General features: G+C 33.3%; 1 protein-coding gene across 12 annotated transcripts in view; it reads left to right on the forward strand.

The window, feature by feature from the left end:
* The window catches only part of polybromo (protein), a 182,375-nt gene that overhangs the window by 77,918 nt on the left and 80,847 nt on the right, over positions 1–23,610 (forward strand). For 8 of the 12 annotated variants that reach the window (XM_076461156.1, XM_076461165.1, XM_076461157.1 and 5 more), the window contains 5 exons: positions 4,239–4,304; positions 4,813–4,983; positions 18,257–18,388; positions 18,769–18,953; positions 20,049–20,090. In XM_076461156.1, the coding sequence (XP_076317271.1) occupies positions 4,239–4,304; positions 4,813–4,983; positions 18,257–18,388; positions 18,769–18,953; positions 20,049–20,090 (596 nt within the window). The remainder of the gene's footprint in view (positions 1–4,238; positions 4,305–4,812; positions 4,984–18,256; positions 18,389–18,768; positions 18,954–20,048; positions 20,091–23,610) is intronic. The other 4 variants (XM_076461160.1, XM_076461166.1, XM_076461161.1 and 1 more) reach the window with 1 other exon arrangement.

The raw sequence follows: 23,610 nt of genomic DNA on the forward strand, positions 1-23,610 counted from the left end.
GTCCACTAATACATTGTTAAGACTGAACACTTTGTAAAGGCCAGTTTTATATTCTTGGATACTGTATCATGAGTACATATGTGCTACATCATTGTAATTTCTGTGATATTAGCCAGCAATGGCTGAAAGGTCAATATAATGAAAATGATATATGTGAATGTATAATGTTATGATATTTAAGATATTTAGACAAAATATTTGTGTTTTTGAGTTGTCCTTGAGCAGTTTTTAGTGTGAAGTAACTTCTGAATCTTCTGTTATTGTGCATGATATTGTTAAAAGCTCTGTATTAATAATGCCTTTTCATGAGGTAGAGCTCTTAAACTCATTCTCATTTTCCACAAAGATTTATTCTGTTCTTGTTTAAGTACATGGGAAATTGAACAGCATATTTTTGCTACTGATTATAAGTTTATAAATTTACAGAATGATAAAACTTTTGAAAACTTTGTTCTTATACTTTAATTCTTTTTGAAATTCTTTAAGATAATAGTGAACCATTTTAATGTAGTGAGCATAATTATTTTTGCCTTCCCTTAATTTAAGCTCCTGTTATGTGTATGTAATACTTAGATATATACAGTTCTGATATAGAATGATATTACATCAATAGTTAAGTTGCATAGCTTTTACTAATTATTTCCTTTGACATATCATTGATTTTTGTTAGTTCCTTCTAAATCTTGTTATCATTGAACTTATTGGGGCTTCTCACATGTACATTTTAACTTTTAAAAAGTATTTAACTCTATTGTCTGCTGAGTCTGTTTTGTTAAGTGAGAGGATAGTTAACATTGCATTTGTGTTTGACACTCCTCACAGGGTGTGTTTCACATGTTTTTTTTTATTTATTATTCTTACATTACCAGTATTATAGCTGTTTTTGTACTGTTACATTCATTTGATTTATTATTTTGTGTCTTCTTAAACATTAGTTTTTGGCTATACCCTTGGTAATGTCTTGCTGCTTACCTCCATGCCTAAACAACATCATGTCACATAAATTCATCTCAGGTTCTCAAGTACTACACTACTCTAAAATTACACTGTAAGAGCTTTTTAATGGATTTTCATTAGTCACAAAGTGTTTTTAGGGAGAATTATGTAATTTTTCTGCATAGTTATATTAATGTCACAACATTCAATGAACATTGAATTGGTAACACTGCTGGAAGACAACAGCTTGTATTTGTGAGTTCCATAAGTAAGGAATACTGTTATTTCTTTATATTGTTTCTTTCTCTAATACCAGTGGTAATACTATTTATATATGTCACTACTATTTACATTTATTATAAATTGTTTTGCATTTTTAGCTTATTAAATACAATTAAAATTAAGCTGACCATGCCTTGCAAGGTATTGTTTGGACTACAGCAAAACATATCATTAACAGTGATGGTATCTAACTGATAATACATGTTAATCTTTATAAGTAAGAACATAATAAAAGTATGCTTAATTAGCTACACTTATTGCCATCTTGGCTTTTGGTTTTGTTCTAAATAAATAGTCTTCTCTGATAAAAAAGTTAATATTAATTAGCATCACATTAATGAATTAAGTGTATTTTATGACAGACAGCTCATTCATTTTCTTTGCTTTTATTGATAGGTACCTTTGATCTGATTCTGCCTCTACTAATGTTTTGAAATTATAAAGAGAATCTATTGTGTATCATCTCTGAAATTATTATTTTAATGCTAAGTTAAAAATAAAGAAATATTTTTCTGTGCCCTTTGTGATTCCATTTCATTTCCACTTTTTATTAGGATTATGTGATTATATAAAGTATTGTTTTACAAGAAGATTATAGACATGTAAAAACAAAGCAATTGGACTACAGGTTGTGCTAATAGTGTTTAAGAATATATCATATATACATAGGACTTCTGATTTTAAAAAATTAGTTTGCAAAGAATCTACAGTATTAATTAATTACAGTATTAAAAGTGAATCACCAATTTTAAGGTATCTATATACAATTAAAAATTAAAACCTCAAAAGACACCAATTTTAAGATATTCAAACAAAACTATAAAACAGCTGAAAGTAAAACCAACTTTCAAAATGAGTGAACACTGAAAAAGAGAAGACTTGTGTAATGGTATTTATTCTAGTAGGGAAGGTCAAGATAAATATTAAAAATGTCTGAATTTTGACAAAAACCAAGGGAAGTATATATATGTATATCAATTAATATTAGGTTGAAAGTGTGCCTTTAAATTCTGTTGTTGTTCTAAGATGTTAACTTCATAAGTAACTTTATCTCTTCCTTAGATAGGTATTGATTCTTACAGCTTTTACAATTTTTTTCTGAATTTTCACGAGGAAGAATAGAATGTCACAAAAGGCTTATGTTCCTAAATTTAGAGCAATGATTAGAAGATTACATTAACCTTTATTTGGGATCCTAATACATTAAAAATAATAATTGGAACAAAGAAAGTGTGTCATGCTATATTTAAATATACAAACTAAATCATTCTTTTTACCTATATTTTCACTGAAATAAAATTAAGAAAGAAGAAATAGAAAAATTATGATTATGAAAATGTTTCTTGGAAAAATTTGTACAAACATACAAGAACATGTTTCTTCCATGTTTTTTAATTCTAAACTATTATTCTGTTATGTGATAGCATAGCAGTAAACAATCTCTTGGGTGCTTTCAATTTGTTTAAAAATTTGAAGATCACTTGAATTAACAATAAGATGTGTGGGCCTTTTTTTTTGGTGTAATTATTTTAATTAAATTCCAAATTAGGATAACTGAGTATGAACTAATATATCAGTAACAGAGAGAATAGTTCTTTTTAATATACAATGTTGGAAATATTTATGGAAACACTGAATAATATGCATATAAAATGTAAATATTATGGGATTGCTTCACTTCTATTGTATGAAAATGAACTGCTCTAGAGTATAGTCATATTTTGATATACTTCAAGAACATTAAGATCACTTCATTTTTATGTATATGTATTTGCTTAGATATTGCATAAGAGAGTTAATTCAACCAAAAGGCTAAGATGAGCAAAGCTCAAGCAGAGTGTGCTTTACAGGTGAAACCAAATTTGAACTGAATAACAACAAACAACATTTTGTTCAGTGGCAGGGAAGTATGATATAACAATCAATTTGTAATATATACAGTGAAACATTGTAGGAGAGGGTTGCATGCAAGTCCAGTAATATTGGAAGTCTACACAAAATTGATGATACCTTGACTGCTGCTAACAACTACAATTAGTTTCTTATTGTCATGCCATTTCTTCAGGAACTACACTTGTTGAATAGGAATTCATAGTTCAGAAAGACAGCAATCCAAAACACACAGAAACTGTGTTGAAATGATACCCTGATAAGAAAAAAACACTGGTAAAATACTTGCAACTTTTGTGTGATCTGCACAAAATCCCACAATCAATATTATTAAAAAAGTATGGGCTTGTATGGAAACAGAGTAGTCAAATAGTAACCATTAACTTTACTGAATTTTGGGAAGTTATAAAAGAACATTTTAAATCATGTTTCAAAACCAGACATTGATAAAGTTACTAGTGTTTGTACTCTCTGTAACAATGTGGTGTACTAATAATCATCCATTTAATACTTATACACTGTGACTCCTGTGTGTGTTTTACTTGTGTGTTTCCATACATCTTTCCAATACTGTATTTTTATGTTTTTAGAAAATATTGTTAAAATATTTTAAACATTTAATTGTTTGTAAATATGAAATGTATTTTTTAATTTAAAAATACTTATTGCTCATTGTAAACCTTGTCTAAGATATTTAGGTGCTGGTGACTGTAATTCACCTTACAAATTGCTTGCTTGCTATTTTTAATATATGTAATGTATCTGCCCTTTATTTTAAGGTATCCGTTACTATTTGATTTCTTTGAATGAATCACTAGTGTATTCCTGTCGAAAAACACAACATACTTTTCTTTAGAGAGAGTACCAAGAAACAGAATATCTTGAGTGAAAAGTGAAATAATTCTGAATTTTGTTCAATTTATCTCTTTCATTAGTGTCTGTTTTCATAAATACAAATGAAATTCTATGTACTTTAGAGATGAAAACTTGTAGAAAATAATTTGTCCATGCTTTTATCTGTTTAAGTCAATCTTAAATGATGACAGAATGTGTTTGTCCTTTGCACATTGTTTTGTTTGTTGCTGCTTTTACCCAACCAAGTGTGTCTTTTATTCTATTTATATCTATAGGATGCAGTGAAACTCCAAAAAGTCATGCAGGGCAAGGCCAGGGAGTTGATAAACATTCATATGAAGGTATTTGCTGCAGCTCTTGCTTTTTCACCCTTCTTTTGCAACTTTTGCTATTACTTATTTTCTTCTCTGAGTTTGTTTGTGTTTATTTCTTGTGTTAACTTATCCAGCAGCTGTTTATTTGACTGCTTTGCAGGAAACTTATTTCTACAGTGTCCAGATTAATCCAAACACAAGCAATAGTATTAAATATGTGCCAAATTTTTCTTTTTTGTAGAACAATTACGTATTAACACAATTTTCTAAAGCTGTTAAATGGATTTTGGGAAGGTCCCTTTTATGCAGTTGCTTATTTAGTTGCACTGCTACAAGAATCAAACATTTGTAATTAATTACAATGAGTGAAATATATTTCTATAATTTCATTTCTTTTGGCTGACTGATGTTTTGTGGTAGTAGTAATCATAATTAGGAACTATCATTCTGTTTAAATTTATTCTTTTAATGATAGCTCATGTGTTAATTTCTTGCACTATTGAATAATAGCATGTACATTTGCTTGGATGTATAGGATTCTGACAGTGAGGGAGATGGTGATGACAGAACTCCTAAGAGAAAAGTAAAGAAAGGGTTTTTCATTACACCTGGGTCTGATGGAAGGAAGAGCAGGAGGATTTCTGAAGGAGAACTTCCATTGAAAAAGAAATTAAAGATATTATATAAGACACTTGTTGATTATGTAGTAAGTTAGCATATACATTGTAGCACTAAGTTAATCATATATGCATATATGTTGCTGCAATACCACAGTGCTTTCCCATATTTTTAGATCATTCCACAAACTGATACAAGTTGCATATTTTAACTTACTATCAAAACTGCTACCATTGATATCCTTAATCTTAGCATGGTATTCTCAGATAAAGTGATCAACATTATAGGTAATAATAACCTCAGACAACAGGAGGAACAAAAGAAAATTTTATGTCTAATTAAATCTGGATCTCTAACTAAAAGTTTGAAGAAAGAGACCAAATGCAGTGTAGAACAAAGTAAAACTTGAATCTGTTGATCTTTGTGATCATGGTGTATGCATAAGAGGTCTATTTATGTGCCTTTGAGTCTACCTGTGGCTGATAAGGCCAGTTCCAGAGTAACATAGCTTCTTACATATTTTACAGATCCTTGTGTTAGAATTCAAGTTTATACCATGTTCCATTCTTTATTTCTTACTTCCATCCTCTAACTTAAAGTTGCCTCATGTTGAGCTGCAGCTGATGGATGCTATATATTTCTTCCAGATTGTTCTGGAATTTAAGCACTTCTCCCAGATTTCCACATTTATGTGCAGTAACTTCACTTTTACACAGCTTAGCATCTCCATAAAGGGCAACACCAATTCTTAGAGCCATCTCAAATATTGTTGCACAGAATATTCTTGGATATACAGTCTTCTGTCATTCTCCTAATATGATCAAGACATCTCAACTGTCTGTTTTTGGTAATGATTTCCAAGTGTGTTAGTCATGCTTGCTTTAGCACCTATTTGTTTGGTATCTTGTCTCTCTAATTTATTATCAAGATTTTATGCATTCAACTTGGGCAAGCTTGAAATACCTACCATGTGCAGTCCACATTTCTTTCCATAAAGCAAGGATGATGGTATGGTATACAAGTCTTATACATTCGTATTTTTACCATTGTTGATAGTTTGTTATTATTATATGTTTGTTTTTCTATAAGAGTTCAAAATTCTTAACAGCTTTTCTGAATTTCTTTGTCAATTCAGTTTGAAGGTGAAGGTTTCTTCTAGTTGAGAAACCCAATCAGCAAAAGATGTTGCCAATGTTGAGAGATATACCCTTCAAAGTGATGCCAGATATTTACATGATCATAGTTGTCTTGATACTAATTGTCAATCAAAAGGTCAAGCATCCCTCAGAAAAGCTGTCCATGAGAACTTACAGAGGAGATTTACTGTTTGCAACTAAGGCCACATTACTCACAAACACGTAAAAAGCTATTCTTGTTTATTGCTGCAATCTATATGCAAAGCTCTTTTGTGCATGTTGCAAGCTTTGAAGCTCCAACCCATCTGAAATTGACTGATTCCATCGTATTGCACATGCAAATCATCTTGTAACAACCTTCCACCAGGAAGTATGACATACTTTCTTGACAACTGTTCAACTCTTCTAAACTATCAAATTTTGTTTGCCAGTACTCGTGTTGTAATGTATAGTTTCTGCTCTCTTAAGGTGTTTTATTTTAATTTTTTCTGTATCTTTGTATTAACTTCTTTCAACATGTATACTGTTTATTATAAAATAGTGATATTTGTGCTTGTTATTCCCAAGTGAAATTATTTTTTATTTCTACATCATTACATAACTTGTTACTTCATTACAAGAACTTTGCATCTCTTTCTGCCAACACACTTGTATTTGGTTATTCATTTTTTACTATGAATTCTTTATTATCACTTTGGAGATAAAATGTTGTACCCGCATCCTTACGCAGGCTTTAGGTAGTGGTACTCTGTGGAGAAATTTATTTTAAACTTTACTTCATCAGGAAATTAATCATTCAATGAACTTTCTTCAGGCCTTGCCTCAAGTTTGTTTTTTTCCAGCAGAGTAGGTGTAGACTTAGTAAGACATAGATTTTAACTTGCTTAGATTTATAACATATGCTAGCTGTTTCATTTGTATTACCAGTTCTCTACATGCCCAGAATACCAGGCCAATTTCCAAAAAACTACATCCAATCCTTATATTGAAGTTGCCAAGTATTACAAGGGTTTTATTTCTATAGGTTTTCTTAATTTTTAAATTTTTGGTATCAGAATTGAAAACATCTTTTCTTCATTGCTAATTTGAAGTTAGGCCCATAGTCATTAAAAAATATAATGAAGCCATTTTGTGTGTCTGCTTTAAGCACCATTAATGAATAGACATGATAATGGGGCTTTAATCCTTTTGCAATAGTTCATACACATTTCCTTACATTAAGTATTTATACTATAACTGTTGATGTAGTATGTATATCTTCACAAAATTTGTTAGACTTTAAGTAAAGATTCCACGTTTTTTGGACATAAAGAAATTAGATTTTTAATGAAGTATTTTCCCTAAAGATTTGTTTGTGAAAATATCAAATTTCTTTGCTTACTAATCCAAGTGTCAACTGACTTCATGTTATGATTAAAAAACTATTCTTCATCCCAAAAATTTGAGTAATTTCTAAAACCTGAATACATTTCATATGTTTGTTTTCAGTAAAACTTTATATTTTGTTATTTTTATACCCTAAATGTGTGGGGTCTGTCACTTAATCAACCTTGTAACCACCATTTAAAAAAATAAATAAATAAATAAAAAATTAAACATAAATAATAACACAAAATACAGATGTTTGTTTCATATAGTTTAATTATTATTTTTACTATATTGACATTCCAGACATGCCTGGCTAACACAACAGATCTTTTATTAACACATTGCATGTGCACTCATTTTGTGTCCAATAATGTAAAACTGACCTTTAGTCTTTAAAAACAATGCCCATCTTAGTTGTGTTTTAGTAGACTAGTATTTTGTAATATACAACCACATTTCAATTATTATACATTATATATGTACATTGATTATTACTCTGTACAATTTGTTTTTTTAAATATAGAACAGTAAATGAAGTAAAGCAAACAATTATCTTTTCTTGCTACGACCTTTATACTCGCTTGCTGCTTGGCATAGGTTGCCGAGCCTTTTAAAATTTTGCACATGGAAGATATGAAACAGTATTTTTTTTAGGTTTTATATATACAGTTGAATAAAAATAGAATCATAAATTACTGAATCAAAACCACAGAATTCCACTATATTTTTTTTAGTTTAATAACTTAGCTGTATTTAGGTTTTAAAAAAATTTGAAATTTTGAGCAGTCTAAAGACTCAACCTATTTCTTGAAATCTTGTTTCAAAAGAACAAAGTAGCCTTCTAAAACATTGAAATAGCTGAGAAAACCAATAGGGAGACATTCTAATCTGTTTATTAGTTATTCACATGTCATATATTGAAGTAAGTGTATATAAGGGGCCATTTCCAAAAATGGAAAGAGGTGTGCAAGGCCACTGTGTTCAATTTAGCATGAGTGATAACTCGGCAAATAGAAAAGATAGTGCACAGATAGCCCTAGCATAGCTTTTCATGAAATTCAAAAGCAAGAAAAGATAGGAGGTGCTTATTTTGTATTCTAGCTTTTCAATATTGGTAATTTGAGTTTCTAATTCACACAAAACTATAGACTTTCTATTTTGACATCACAAACATTGAATTTTAACCAGTGCTGTATTCAACATACCACTTGACTCATAAAAATCAGTATTTAGGTATGTTTTCTAACATTTACTTTTAAATTAAGAAATTAAGTAAGATATAATACTAATATCTTAATTATAATCTACAATGAAATGGCCTTTGACCATGATCTGTTGTAGTTAGATTAACAGGAAGTTGGTATGCTGTTTCTAATAGCAAAGTAAATTCCATGCTCTCTTCTTCCTTTTGGTTTTCCATGAAAAAACATGATGTGACCAGTTATTTGAATGGAATCTATTTTTGAAACCCAAGTTTCTCATAATGCAATAAATTTAATTTTAGGTTTAACCAACTTGTAGTTTAGTAATCCTGCTTTCCTTAAATTCAGAATTTATTTTGGGGTTTATAGTCTGAACATTTCATCATGCGAGTTGGTATATTTCATTATGGCCAGGGGCATATAGAGTTGGAACATGGCAAAGTATCTATAAATATTGCTACTAGGATTGCTTGGTAGTTGCCTCAGGTTCCTTATGCCCTTTAAAGAATCATGCAACTTTGATGTTTTGCCTGGGCAAGAGTATAGAAGAGTGCAGACTGCCATAGACCTGCTGTTCTCCACTCACTTAAAATCACAAGACTAAGTCCAAAGCCAGACCAAGTCCAGATGTTAATGTTAAGTGTATCAATGGATGCAGCTTGTGCCAGAAAGCGTCACCTCAGTGAGAACATATTTTTGTCAGACTAATGTGCCTTAACCTAATAAATCAAAAAATACCAGCAAGACAGTAAAGGCCCTGTACTTGCCTTACTCTGGAGGTTGAAAATGTGGTATGATATTGGAACAACCCCACCAGAACCTCTATTTGGATGCAGTTTATTATTATTACCTAGGTTATTTATTTATGATCAAATAAAAAGTAATGACCATAAAGAGCTTTTATTCAGAGTCAAGCCTGACCAAGAACTGAATTAAAACTAAGAATCTGAATAAAAATATAATAGTGCATTGTGACCTATGAATGGGAGGAGAGGTTCCTGGTCATTGAGGGGCCCAACCCTAACACACCACTTTGGCCTTGAATTCCTGTAGACGGGCAGCCTTTGGGTGGTCCCCCCTTGGGTCAATCGGCTGGTCCACTTGGGCTAGAGTCAACCAAGTACCAGTGTTGGAAGTTCTCAACGGGTGTTGTGAACATTGTGTCTGATGCTGGTGTTTGGGTATAGTGATCACAAAACCCTGGCATTGCTGCAATGTCCTTGCATGACATTGTAGTGAGTCCCCTCGTAGGGCTCCGTGGTGGGTGGGGTCAGTGGGTACTGAAATTTTTCTTTTTTCCTATGGATCGTCCTACGAAAAATTTAAATAAAATAGTGAAAAAACAATTAATAGATAAAGAACCACGTCTTGAAGACTGAGCAGCAATCTTCAACATCTGTAACACACGTACCTCATCTTCTTATTTTACATTCTCTTTCAGAAAAACCTTTATGGCAAATGTCCCCCTTTTTTAGTCAGAAGGGACTAGAGGGACTTGCTGGCTCTCCAAAGTCAGTAAAGAAGCTTCGATCTGGAGACATATTGGTTGAAACATCCACATCCCAACACAGTGAACTCCTCTTGTGAATTCATCATGAGGAGTTATTGTTGAGAGGGATTTGAAGAATTGAGTCAGAAATTCTCGCTGGTTTCTCCACTTAAGGAGTTTCGGGCAGTGAGGCACATCTCCACTTGCAAAGATGGAGTTACACTGCCTACAGATATCCTTGTTTTGACATTTACATCACCATGTGCACCTGTCACCATCAAGGCAGGTTATCTAAATTGCAGGGTACAGCCTACATTCCAAACCCTCTCCGATGTTTCCAGTGTTAGAGGTTCGATTACTCAAGGACGTCGTGTCGTGGTTCCCTGACATGTTCTCGTTGTGGTGGCAATATCCACGATGCTTAGAAGTGTGACATGGACCCACATTGTGTCAACTGCAGTGGTTCTCACCCTTCCTACTTTTGTTCTTGCCCAAAATGGCTGGAGGAAAAAGAGGTGAAGCATTTGAAAACCACTCATAACATTAGTTACCCTGAGGCTCGGAAATTGCTGTCCACCACTTCATCTCAGACATATGCTGCTGCACTTTGTTCCGCAACTACAGTGGGAGTGCAGACAGATCTCTCTGTTCCTTCAAGAGAATCACTTTCAAAACAAATGAAAAGCCTCTTGACCTCCATGGGTAAAAAGGTTGAAGAATCAACTTCTACACCCATCTCTGTTCCTCCCATACATTCCAACAAACCCCAAGATCCACATCCTTTGGTTTCAAATACAGGCATTTCTTCTGATACATCTTTTTCTTCCACCCCACGTTGCAAAACAATCATTTGTTCATGTCCTCAGTCACTGGAATCCCCTTCCAACAACAAAGATCTGCCCAGTCAACCTAGGGCAGGATCCATGGAGGTCGATAGACCTCCTCCGAATAAGGACAGTAAGGAAAAAAGACGTGTTCCTAAACAGAATGGTTCTCCAACCACTTCGCATACCTATCATTAAAAATGGCCACCTTGATACAATGGAAATGTCAAGGTTTACATTCTAATCTGGATGACATCAAAACACTGATTGCTTCCTGCAATTCTGTATGTCTTTCCTTTCAAGAAACATTTCTGAAACCTGCCGATACAGTCACCTTTCGGCAGTTTTCTCTGTACAGAAATGACAGGCTGTGTAATGGATGAGTATATGGAGGGGTGACACTGTTGGTTGATCAGCATGTACCTACCCTGTCTTTGTCACTCAACACACCCTTGGAGGCCATAGCCATCCGTGTTTCCTTGAGTCATACCATCACTGTTTGTTCTCTCTACCTGTCTCCTGGAGAGACATATGATCAATCAGACCTTGATGCTCTTGTTGAACAGTTGCTGTCTCCCTTTCTAATCCTGGGGGACTTTAATGGACATCATCCTCTCTGGGGAAGTGTTGTTATTGATAGGAGGGGTCACTCTGTAGAGCATAAGCTCTCTGATCACAATCCTTCTCTTTTCAATATTGGTATTTCCACTTACTTTCATGCACCTTGTCAGTCCTTTACCACTATTGATCTCTCAGTTTGCTCCCCTTCATTATTCTCCCATTGTTCATGGAGGGTTGACAATAAATAGGCAGTGATCATTTTCCTATACTTTTGAGAGAGACTGGCCATGGTCAATTCCACCCTACCCAGATGCCCCGATGGAAGCTGGATCAGGCAGACTGGTCCACTTTCACTGCTCTCACAGAACTTGATCCTGCCATTGTGAGTCAGCCACCAATAGATGACTGTGTGGCAGTGGTATCTGACTGTATTATACAAGCAGCTACTCAGTGTATTCCTAAATCCTCTACACGTTTTCCATGATATCCTCATCCGTAATGGAATCCTGCCTGCCACATGGCACGGAAGGCTCAAAAATGGGCCTGGGATACTTTCCATAGATACCCCACACTTTCGAACCACATTGCTTTTCAACGGTCCCGTGCACATGCTAGGTGGGTAAGACGTCAAAGCCAGAAGGAATCTTGGGTTAAGTTCACAACTAGCATATCTTCTACCGCCAGTTCAAAGGTGATATAGGACAGGATTCAAAAGGTCAGTGAGCACTACAATTCTATCCCCCTCTCGATCTTACTCTCTGATGGCCAAAAGGTAGCTGATGTCCGGAGTATTGCTGATACTTTAGGTGAAAGCTTTTGCTGAGTATTTAGCACTTTGCTTGTTCCTCCACCTTCTTGGCCATCAAGACTCAGGCAGAGTGTTCACCTCTTTCCTTTTGAACTGACTGTCTTTTTGACTATATTCGTCCCTTTACACTGGTGGAACTGAAAATGGCCCTTCATCGGTCTGGCAGTACATCTGTTGGACCTGATGATTTACACTATGATATGCTGCGCTGTCTCTCTTGTGCTTTTCTTGATATTCTTCTAATTGTTTTTAACTGGATCTGGCAGAATGTTTTTCCTAATGCCTGGTGCCAAGCTCTTATCTTACCTTTCTCTAAACCTGGGAAAGATCCCAAGATTCCTTCAAACTACCATCCTATTGCTTTGACAAGCTGTCTCTGTAAGACCTTAGAAAGGATGGTTAATGCTTGTCTTGTTTGGTTCCTCAAATCAAACAACCTCCTTTCGCCCACCCAGTGTGGGTTTTGACAACAGCACTCTACCACAGACCACTGAATTTGACAAGAAACATCAATCAGAGAAGCCTTTCTCAAATGACAACATCTTGTATCAATATTCTTTGACATTGAGAAGGCTTATGACACAACATGGAGGTATGGCATTTTGCGAGACATCCATATATATGGGTTACATGGCCATTTACTCATGTTTATTAAAATTTTTTTAATGGACAGGAGATTCCAATTTCTTGTGGGTTCGACACTTTCCAGTTCTTTTCTACAGGAACTTGGAGTCCCTCAGGGCTGTGTTTTGAGTGTCACACTTTTCAGTATAAAGATTAATGCCATCACTGAAAAATTCCCTCTCACTCTTGCAAACGGGCTCTGTGTTGACAACTTTCACATATCGTGTCAGTTGTTGACCATAAGATATATTGAGCGGCAACTACAAACTGCCCTCAATCGTGTTCTAAAGTGGACCACGGCAAATGGCTTTAATTTCTCTCTCTCTAAAACGATTTGCATGCACTTTTGCTGCCAACGGGGGGTATTCATCCTGATCCTGAACTCCGTATCGGTGAAGTTTCGCTGCCAGTGGTCCCTGAGACCAAGGTCTTAGGGCTTATCTTGACTGTAAGCTGACCTTTATACCACACTTAAAGGAGCTACAGGTCAAATGCACAAGAGCATTGACATCCCTCGTGTCCTCTCTACCACCAGTTGTGGAGTTGATCGATGTTCTATGTTAAAGATATATCGTGCTCTTATTCGATCGAAACTCGACTACGGATCAATGGTCTATGGCTCTGCCAGACCCTCGGCCTTAAAGATGCTGGACCCCATTCACCATCAAAAACTTCGACTCTGCACTGGGGCTCTCCGTACCTCCCCAATTCAAAGCTTATATGTAGAATGTCATGAACCTTCTCTGCACCTTCGCCGTTTGCAACTCTCTTTACTAAATTCTTTGAAACTTCGTTCCTTACCAAAGCATCCCACCAGTTTTCCTTTCTCAGTGGGCCATATTTTTTCAGAACAGACAATCTGCCATTGCTCCTTTTGGCCTTCGCATCCAGGTGCAATTGGATGAATTGGGTCTGTTCTTGGATAACAATGAATAATCCACTGGTCAGCCCTTCCCACCATGGCTTATTACAGTCCCCAAATGTGACCTTTCTTTAAGTCATCTGAGAAAGTTAGATACTCCCAATTGGAAATACCGTCTTTTATTTACTCAACATCTTTTGAACAATCTTTCCATTCCAATTTATACAAATGGTTCCAAATCAGGTAACTCTGAGGGCTCTGCCATGGTTTGTTGCAGTTCGGTGGTTGCGCACAGAATCCCCTCTACAGCTTCTGTGTTTGCTGCTGAACTGTACGCCATATCTCTTGCCCTGGATCATATTGAAGCTAAACAGTACTCCAACTGCACTATTTATACTGATTCGCTTAGTTCTCTACAAGCCCTGGAATCGCTTCACGTTAACTCACACCCTGTTCTCACTGATACCCAAAACCGATCGGTCCATTTCTCATTAACATCTACTTCTATCCGGTTTTTCTGGATACCAGGCCACGTTGGTATTTGTGGGAACGAGCTTGCAGACACAGCAGCTAAATCTATCTGCTCTGGCACTATCACCACTGTGCCTATTCCATACAAGGACTATGGTCTTATATTCAAGGCTCAGCTCCGTGCCAGCTGGCAGTCCACTTGGAGTGAGCAATGCGACAACAAACTTTTCCAAATAAAACCCGATATTGGACTTTAGCTGTCTAGCTTTCATAAGGTTCAGAAGGAGGAAGTTGTTCTAACTAGACTAAGCATTTGTCACAGTTTTTTAACTCATTGTTTTCTTTTATTTGGAACTGTTGCACCAGTGTGTAGTTTGTGTAACATTCAAATCACTGTATGCCACATTTTTCTTTCTTGCCATCGTTATGACTCTCAACAACAGCACTATTTTAAACATGTTTTGTCCCAAGGTTTGTCCATAACATTAGACAGTGTTATTGGTGACGGTGACACTGTCCACCTTGATAAGGTTTTTAGTTTTTTAATGTAATTTAAGTGTTTGATATTTATTCATTACACCTTTTTAATTGTGGTTCCCTTTTAAGAGTCTCAATCTCTCTAGTTTGATTTGAAATTGGAAAATGGCCATAACATTAAATAACTCGACACCAGGACTGGAAAGGCCAACTTCATGTGACTAATGCTGCTGTTTGAACTACCCGTTAGTCATTGTGGCGAGTTGTTATTACAATTTTGCTGCATATCTTTTAACACGTTTATTACTTTACTTTTTGATACTGGCCATAATGACATTTAACCCAGAACCAGGACTGGAAAGGCCAACTTCAGGTGACTGACGGTGGTTCTTGTACTTACCTGTTAGTCTTCCTGGCAGGTTATGATCATTACCATTATGCTAGAGAAAGTCCTTTACAACTTCTCTAACTCTGCTTTCTCTCTTAACATTGTTGACTAGGTGTCAACATTGGTTTTATCCTTTTTCTGTTTTTCAATGCTGTTTTGTTTTACCTTCATTTCCTTTTATGTATTTTACTGCATTTAATTTATATTTACCAGACATTTGGGGCAGATAGCCTAGCTGCTTTGTGCCATAAAACACTAAGTCAACCGACCAACCAACTCTTGTGGGGCTACCTTTTTCCTTTTCCTCATACAATTCACCATTTCCACTCCCACAGGGACTCTTTCCTAAAGCCAGTTTGGGGCCTTAGTACCTTTTAATGTACATTTGGCACACTTGTAGTCTTCCTTTAGTGGAGGCCCTCAAATTATGCCATTTTTTCTTGAGGTCTGTCCCTGCTTTTTATATCCACTTCTTTCTCCTCATCCTCTCACATATTGTCTTCCCTCTGAACCTGAGCACCTATAACATCTTCTTGGTGATTTTACTGATTCTAATACAAGCATGCTCAACTACCTCTCTTGCATCTTTACACCATGAAAATCATGATTTCAAAAGCTCTATTTCTGATACAATACCTTACCTTATATTACAACATATCATTTCTCATTTGGTGCTATCCTTTATACACATAGATTTTTTCCATACCACTGGCCTTGATTCTCCTATTTACATCACGTACTTAAAATGATACAGGTACATTGTAGTATGCAAAAAAATCATGTGACAATTCTCCACCAATAAGAGTATGACAAACTCTCCTGTCACAGCTGGCTTCCTCTACACTGTGAACACAACCCCCATTTCTTGGTTTGGCATGAAAGAGATCAAAAGTCTAAAAATATTGCTCACATTTGTTTAGTAGTTTGTGTTAACAATATATTTGTTTCTGCAGTGAAACTCATTATCCACTCGCAGTTCAATTTTAATTTCTAAAGTCTACAACACTTAATATTTATTGTTCTTCATGCTGCCACTGAATTTCAGTCTGAAGTTTCATAGGTTTTGGGCTTCATGTTTTCTGCTGAGGGGATATTGATTTTTCAGACATTGTGAGTTGGGGTCCATCATGAAGCTTACTGTATCTCTTGATCACAGACCAGATCTTCTTTTTTTGGGAAACCTATACAGGAAGATAGTCTGTTTCCTTCTCCTTCCTTTGCCATGCAATCCCACATTCCTACTCTGGAAGCACCTAGATAGGGTGTCACAAGTATTTTACCTTTTGTCTATATTCCATGTGTCTAATAATTCCTCTTCTTCCTTTCTGAACTCTGCTTCTTCCTCATATTAACTAGTTATTTTAGAATATCTCTGAGTTTTTGTTGGATTTTTTAATACAAACTTTTATCTCATCATTCTGTTATCCTTTGACAGGTTTGAGATTTATTTAGTTTTGGATTCAAAAGGTCAAACCCTCACATTTGATGTACTTTACTGTTCCCAAGATCTCAGATTAATTTATTTTAATCATGCCTAAAGTAATTTCAGTTTGAAGGTAGACTGGTAGAAATCCTTTTGAGTAATATAAGTGACTCAGATGTATGCACACCCCATGCTTGATATTGCTGACACACAAAGGTATAGCTAATAAAAAGGGAAAAAAAAGGGAGGGGTCTCATTTACTCTATTTCAGGCTATAAGAATATCCAAGTACCATGGTTATTGTTTTTATTTTTCAGAGACCAATGTGTGTGCAAACCTGTTTATTGCACTACTATTTTCTGGTAGCGGGATGCTCCATACTCCTCACCCCTTGATTTCTTACAGACTAGTGTACTGTCATTCTGAATTTCTGCTTATTGACTCTCAGATTTTGGAATTTTTTTATTTAGTTTTAGAAATCTACAGTTACAACAGAAAGTGTTTGTACCCCTGCGTCATGACTGGTTTTTCCCTCATAACTTAAAAAGTATCATGATTAGGATAATGAAAGTACAGTATATTATACATATCATACTAACACACATCTACATAAATGTTTATGTAAATTAAACGACAAATAATCTGTTTATAAACAAATAACCAAACGTAGGAGCGGCAGAAAGTGTTCGTGCGTCTACTTTAATGGTCAGTTGTGTTGCCTTTCAGGTGAATTACTTGTTGCAATTTCTTCTCGTAGCCCTTCATGATCATTTGACAGTACTCAACTGGTATTTCCTTCCATTCTTCTTTACAGGAGGCCTCCAACTCTTGCATGTTTTTCGCCATGATGACGAAGCAGATAATGACGGAGATAGCGCTAAATTGCCAAAAGTACATATTTTTGCTGGCTAAATTTCAATAATTATGAACCCAGTGTCTAGTTCTGGAATGGTATAATGTAGTTCATTTGTCAAACTAAACAAAATTTTTACAGGAATATCTGTTTTTTCACACATTCTGAACTGAACTAACACTTTCTGCTCCTCCTATTTTTGGTTATTTATTTATAAACAGTTTATTTGTTGCTTAATTTACTAATTTAGTATTAGTAAGCAAAAAAATGTCAACTTTAGACAGTTGGTGAGTTTGTATTGCCTTTGTTTTCACAAAAAAGTCATTTTGTTTTACGTTTAGTTCTAAGTTAAAAAGTTTTAAATTATGTATCTCACAATGGCTTGTATGGGTAGTAACACTTTTATTGTTAAGTAGAGAACAACATTAATACCCATACCAGCCATTCTGAGATATTTTTTGTTTCAAGTGGGTTTCTTGTGATCAAGAGTTTTTAAATTATGTTTCAGATGCCTGATTATTTGAATACCTTTTATTGTTTATAATAACAGAAAAATTATTGATCATGCATATTATCAGCTGTATCATATCAGCATAAATGAACAACTGTATATTTCTTCATATCAGGCAGATTATTCATTAACATATATAGATAACTGCTATGACCTTAATCTGTGTTGTAAATCTGAAATACAAATTAAGAAACAATGTTTAATGACTGTCCTAACTGTTATTAAACTTTGACTGTAAAAATATTGTTTGAGAAAGGATAAAAAGAATATTAATGATGAACTATTTGTGGAGATATATTACAACATAAAGGCTATAAGACTTAATTGTCCAATTCCTCCAAGCTTTATATTTTGCTAAATACAGGATGATTTTGGCCGGCCACTGATAACAATGTTCATGGAGAAACCTTCCAAGAAGGACTATCCAGATTATTACAAAATTATTACAAATCCAGTTGACATGAAAACAATTGAATCAAACATTAAGAATGATCGGGTAAGTCTTAATATGAGTTGCTTATCTAATATAGCTTTATATTGTGGTAATCTTGCATCCTCAGTTTTTCAGATGATGGATTGACAAATAAGTATTGTGTTTGGATTTCACCTTATTTTTATGCTTATATTTCATAATTGTCTTTTGCATTTTTTTTATCAATATATGTAGGTGATTATGGAGAAAATTGTCACTGATTTCTATCTTTTGTTTGTTTGTTATATGTATCATGTTATCATACATTTCTATTTTGCTAAAACTACACAAAATACTTGCAATCAAAATATATGTCAGTCAGTCCATTTTTGTAGAATCATTAATAAAGTTATTCCATTTAACAAGTCAGAATTTATTTTTATCATTTTTTTCTCTATTTGTAGTACAATTCTGAAGAAGCTCTGGTTGCAGATTTTAAATTAATGTTCAACAACTGTCGCCATTACAATGAAGAGGGTTCTCAAATCTTTAGAGATGCTGAAACACTAGAAAAGGTGCTTCTAGATAAAGTTCATGAAGTTGGTTGCTATGGAGATTTAGGTAAAAGTGGAAAGTCCTTCAGTAGAAAGTAAGTATAATAAAATTTGTAAATCTAGTTGGTTCAAGTACATTTGCTGAAGCTGCCTTTTGTTATGATTTTGGTTTAGATTGCCTGCCTGTTGCTTAAAGCTTGTATCAATATAACTAAATATTGAAAAGTATTTATTTATTAGCATTATTCACACATAATACAATGATTTCTAGAATACATTTTTAGCAATCACAAAAATACTTTTTTGTAATAATTTTTCTAATTTTGAAAGTATTACTAAGGTTAATCTGGTTGTTGTTACCACAGCTTTTTAGAATAATTGACCTCAAATTGATTAATTGTGGTGCATTTGAATATAAACATAATACATAATTGTGGCAACATACAGACACAGAAATGATAATAGAGGCTTCAGTCTTTCTAAGTTTATTGAATGTATTAACTTTACTAATTAACCTGTGGAACAAAAATTTTAATATATTTTGGGCATTGTATTATAAGGTTAAATAAAGAATTAACTGAAAATGAAGTAAAAATAAATGTATAAAATTTTCTGTTTAAAAACAAATGTAAAAATTTATTAATTTCAAATCTGCATATTTACACCCATTATTGTAACTGAAACACACAGTCCTATAAAACTAGACTGAGGTTTGTATATTTAGTTAATTAACTAATATGTTTTATTTTGTGCGTACTATTAGAAAGTCCACATCAAGACCTTAGAAGCAGTTTGGATTGACTTTTCTAAATTTATGCCAAAAAATGGTATTTAACTTAGTTTCTTTACAATTTATTGGACAACCAGGCTATTGTACCAAATATCTCAAATATTAATAAGCACAAGTATGTGTAATGATGACTTATCATTAACTTAAGGATCTTGGTTTTTTTTTGTTTTGTTTTTTTGCCCTTCTTATTATATCTTTATTGTAGAACAAAAGTTCTGAATTATTACTTAGTCATTAAGTTGATTACTTTTTTTGCTACCAGTGATTCTGTGTAGAGAGGAAAAATCTCCAAAGACTCATATGGTAGGGAAAAAATGTAAGTCTCATGATTTAAACTAAAACGTGGGGAAGGAATTAAATATTACATTGGTTCTGAGAGATTGTCTTCTCTCCTTTCCAGAACAAATGAGGAAATAGCAAGAGAGCAGCTTTTTGGAGACAAGTAAATTACCTACTTTTTATCTTTCCTTCTTTGCTTATCTTTCACTCATAGCTAAAGCAGGTATTTTAGTTTGTGCACAAGCCTGGGCTATAATTTTGGGTGAATGGAAATATAGTTGCACAACATTTAAGTGTTTTTTTTGTTTGTTTTTGTTTTTTTTATATCCAGGATATGAGGCTCTTGTTTCACACAGAAATTTGTGAACAGAGATAAATGTGCAATATTATTACATTTGGAAGCACAGAACTTAGCTTGAGTAAGAAAAATGTTTTTCCTTCACCTGCAGTTGTCTAGATAATAAATATTAAAATATATTATTCTCAGTATTAGCTATTTTAAAATACTATATATTATCTCTAGTAACAAGATCTGGGCCAGGTAAAGCTTATAAGACATTTTCTAGATGTGATTGGGTAACAAATAAAACACTTATTGAAAATGAATATTTACATTTATTAAGTAGTTTGTTAAGATTTGTTTCAGAAAATATAGTTTTTTCATAGTTTGATTAAAAAAGAATATTTCATATATTATTTGAATTTAGGAAATAACATAATCATGCATGTTTTGTGTCAATGTGTATGGGAAAGCTGGAGCTTTTCATAAAGATTTCTTTTAAGTTCACAATTACATTTTAGCCTCATCATTTTTAATATGTGATGTCATATTGCACCTTGTATATACAGGCATAGTAACAAATTGTCCTAAAAATGAAGAATATTCCAGTAAATAAAAGTATTTATCATCTCTGGAATAGAATTTTATAATTTTAGATATAGTTTTTTTAACAATTTGAACTTACTTATATAGGTGAATTTTCAACTGCACAAGTATTTTTACATGTTCACAATTTGTAATCAGCCACATATTAGGAAAGTCACTGAGTAAAGCCGAGACATTTTTGTGACAATACCAGTCTGTAGTTCTTTTCCTAAATGAAGATTAGTGCTAAGCTGAGTATAATATGACACTAACTTTTAATTAAGAAGTTACCTAAAAAATGAAAAGAAAATATTGTGGCTTTCAGATGTTACACATAATGTGAAATTACATGATGTATACATTAAAAAAATTAAAATATTTATTTCACTTTTCTGAAGTTTGCTTTCCACTTTCTGATAAATTAACTAGCCTAAGTGGAATCCTTGTGTCCTGATTATCTTTTTCTGCATGCTAACTATTTCCCTTATGTTTACTGAATTTTAAAGTTCCACCTACCGAGTTATGTGTACTATTAAATAGTATTACTGTATATTGAAATTGTGTATGTTAATGATAAATTCAAACTTAACATTTGTAGTTGAAGTGTGTGAATAATATTTAATTAATTGGCTGCTTGATTGTTCGTGTAGGCAGTACTGTTAAAATTCCTTACACAATATTTTGTAAGTACTTTGTTGATTATTAAGAAATTTATGTTTATTTTCAGATCATTAACAAACAGTTGTTATTATTTTTGTTTTTGAAAAGTGTAGGGCTTTTAGTAAATATTTGATGATAATGGTGATTAATTTCTTATTTTCTTAATTTTCCTCTCTTTTTTTAAAAGAAGGTATTTTTTACAGGTTTCATAGATTTTTTAACCAGAGTTTCACATCATTTCTCAGTTATGGTGAAGTCTCATCAGTCATCTGTAGTAACATTATGATTAAGTGACTTCTCTTGCATAACATAATATATTTGCTTTGAAGAGAGCTGTTCCCTTAAGATGTTTTATATATATATGTATGTGTGTGTGTGTGTCTGTAAAATGTTACTTTGCTTATCATATTACATACAATTTCTTCAGATTTATGCATTTTGAAATCAAAATTCATTTTATACTAAATAAAATGAAAATGGTCTATCAGTTTGTTGTTGTTTTTTTTCTCAGTTTTCAGAAATGGTTGTAATATTTCAACTGTCATATTTTGTTTTCATTCTTTTATTTTATAACATGGAACCTATTCCTAATCAGTTTTTAAAGACATTGAGTTTGGGCATGACATAGTCTGTAGCAACATTTGCTTATAAATGTCACTGAACAGAACGTGTGTACAAATATTAATTATTGTGAGAAAAAACATTTCTTTAATGAAAAAAAATTTCATCATTGAAAACTGATTCATTTTACTGTAAGATTTCAAGTCTGTTTTCAATTAAGTGCTCTGCTTGTATAATTGGCAGCAACATGAGCTTTACTTAAATATTCTTAAATTTGTACTTTGAATGTGCCTGCCTGCATCTACTGGCTATCCATTTAGCAACTGAATGTCTCAATTAAAGAAGGAAATAAGAATGGGAAAGATATCTATTCAAGTAGCTGTAGAATCATAGCTTTTCAATCAGTTGTGTTCTCTGACTTTAATGATATATATATATATATATTATTAACTGCTCAGAATATTATTTCAAAACAAGTACAAGAGTTTGGTATCCTGGATTTTTTCTGATGCTTTAGTTTTCTTTTTGCTCAGTTTTGTTCATTAGCATGCAGAGCTAATATTGAGAATGTGTCTGGGTAGTTTATTCTCTGCTGAACTGTGGTGTCCTGCATGTAGTTTGCTCTTATGTATTAATTTTTCCTTTAGTTTAAGTTGCTGTATGATGTATAGTGTCATATTACTGGGCAGTTTATTTTAAAAGTAAGAGAGTTTTAAGTCCTTAAGGCAACAAACTAAGTTGCTAATATATTTTATATGTATCTTGAGGTTTGTGAAAATTGTGGATATAAATGATATAATAGATGAATGAAGCATTTTGGATCTAATTAACCTTTTATCATAGATCACTATCTGGGAGGTTTTGTCTTTAATGCTAAAAATTGTCATGTCAGTTTGGTGAGACTTTTCTTACATAGAAATGTGTAAATGCCATTAACCACTATGAAAATGAGTGTTTTGTTTTTGAAGTGCTTATGCTAGATAAATGAAAAGTTTTTTGTATAATAATGTGATATAGTATGTTTTATAAGACTGTGAACCTGTCTAGAAGACCTTTCTTATGTTAAAGAACTATTTGGTTTGGTTGGACAAGTAAAAACAAAAAATATGTTAGCCCAGCTGTTGAATTCTTGTATTAAATGCTTACTTAACAGTGACTTCCAGTAGGTAATTGATACATTTAAAGATCTTGAAAGGCTAAGAAAATTTTCATCTGCACTCTTTTGTAATGTTTAGTTAGCCTAAAACCTTTCAAATGTGCCAGCTTTTAAACTTTTAAAACTCTAACACTTTATTTATACTTAAACTTGTGAATAATTATAACAATGAGTGTTAAGAAGTACTTAGCATTGAATTAGGCTTAGAATATTAGAGGTGTCAATTTTAATATCTCAATAAGGAAGATATTTTTAATTCGTGATGATGAGATGAGAAACCCATTTAAAGTAAAAATGTATCTCAGGGTGAATGGTATGGGTGTTAAAAATTTTACCCAAATAAAGCAGAGAACAATGTTTAGACTTTCTTAGGGTCATCTTCAGGTTAACCTGTGAGATACAAAGATATATTTATTTCAGAAATGAATATATAATTTCACT

This window comes from Tachypleus tridentatus, chromosome 10 (assembly GCF_004210375.1).
Source record: "Tachypleus tridentatus isolate NWPU-2018 chromosome 10, ASM421037v1, whole genome shotgun sequence".
Lineage (NCBI taxonomy): Eukaryota > Metazoa > Arthropoda > Merostomata > Xiphosura > Limulidae > Tachypleus > Tachypleus tridentatus.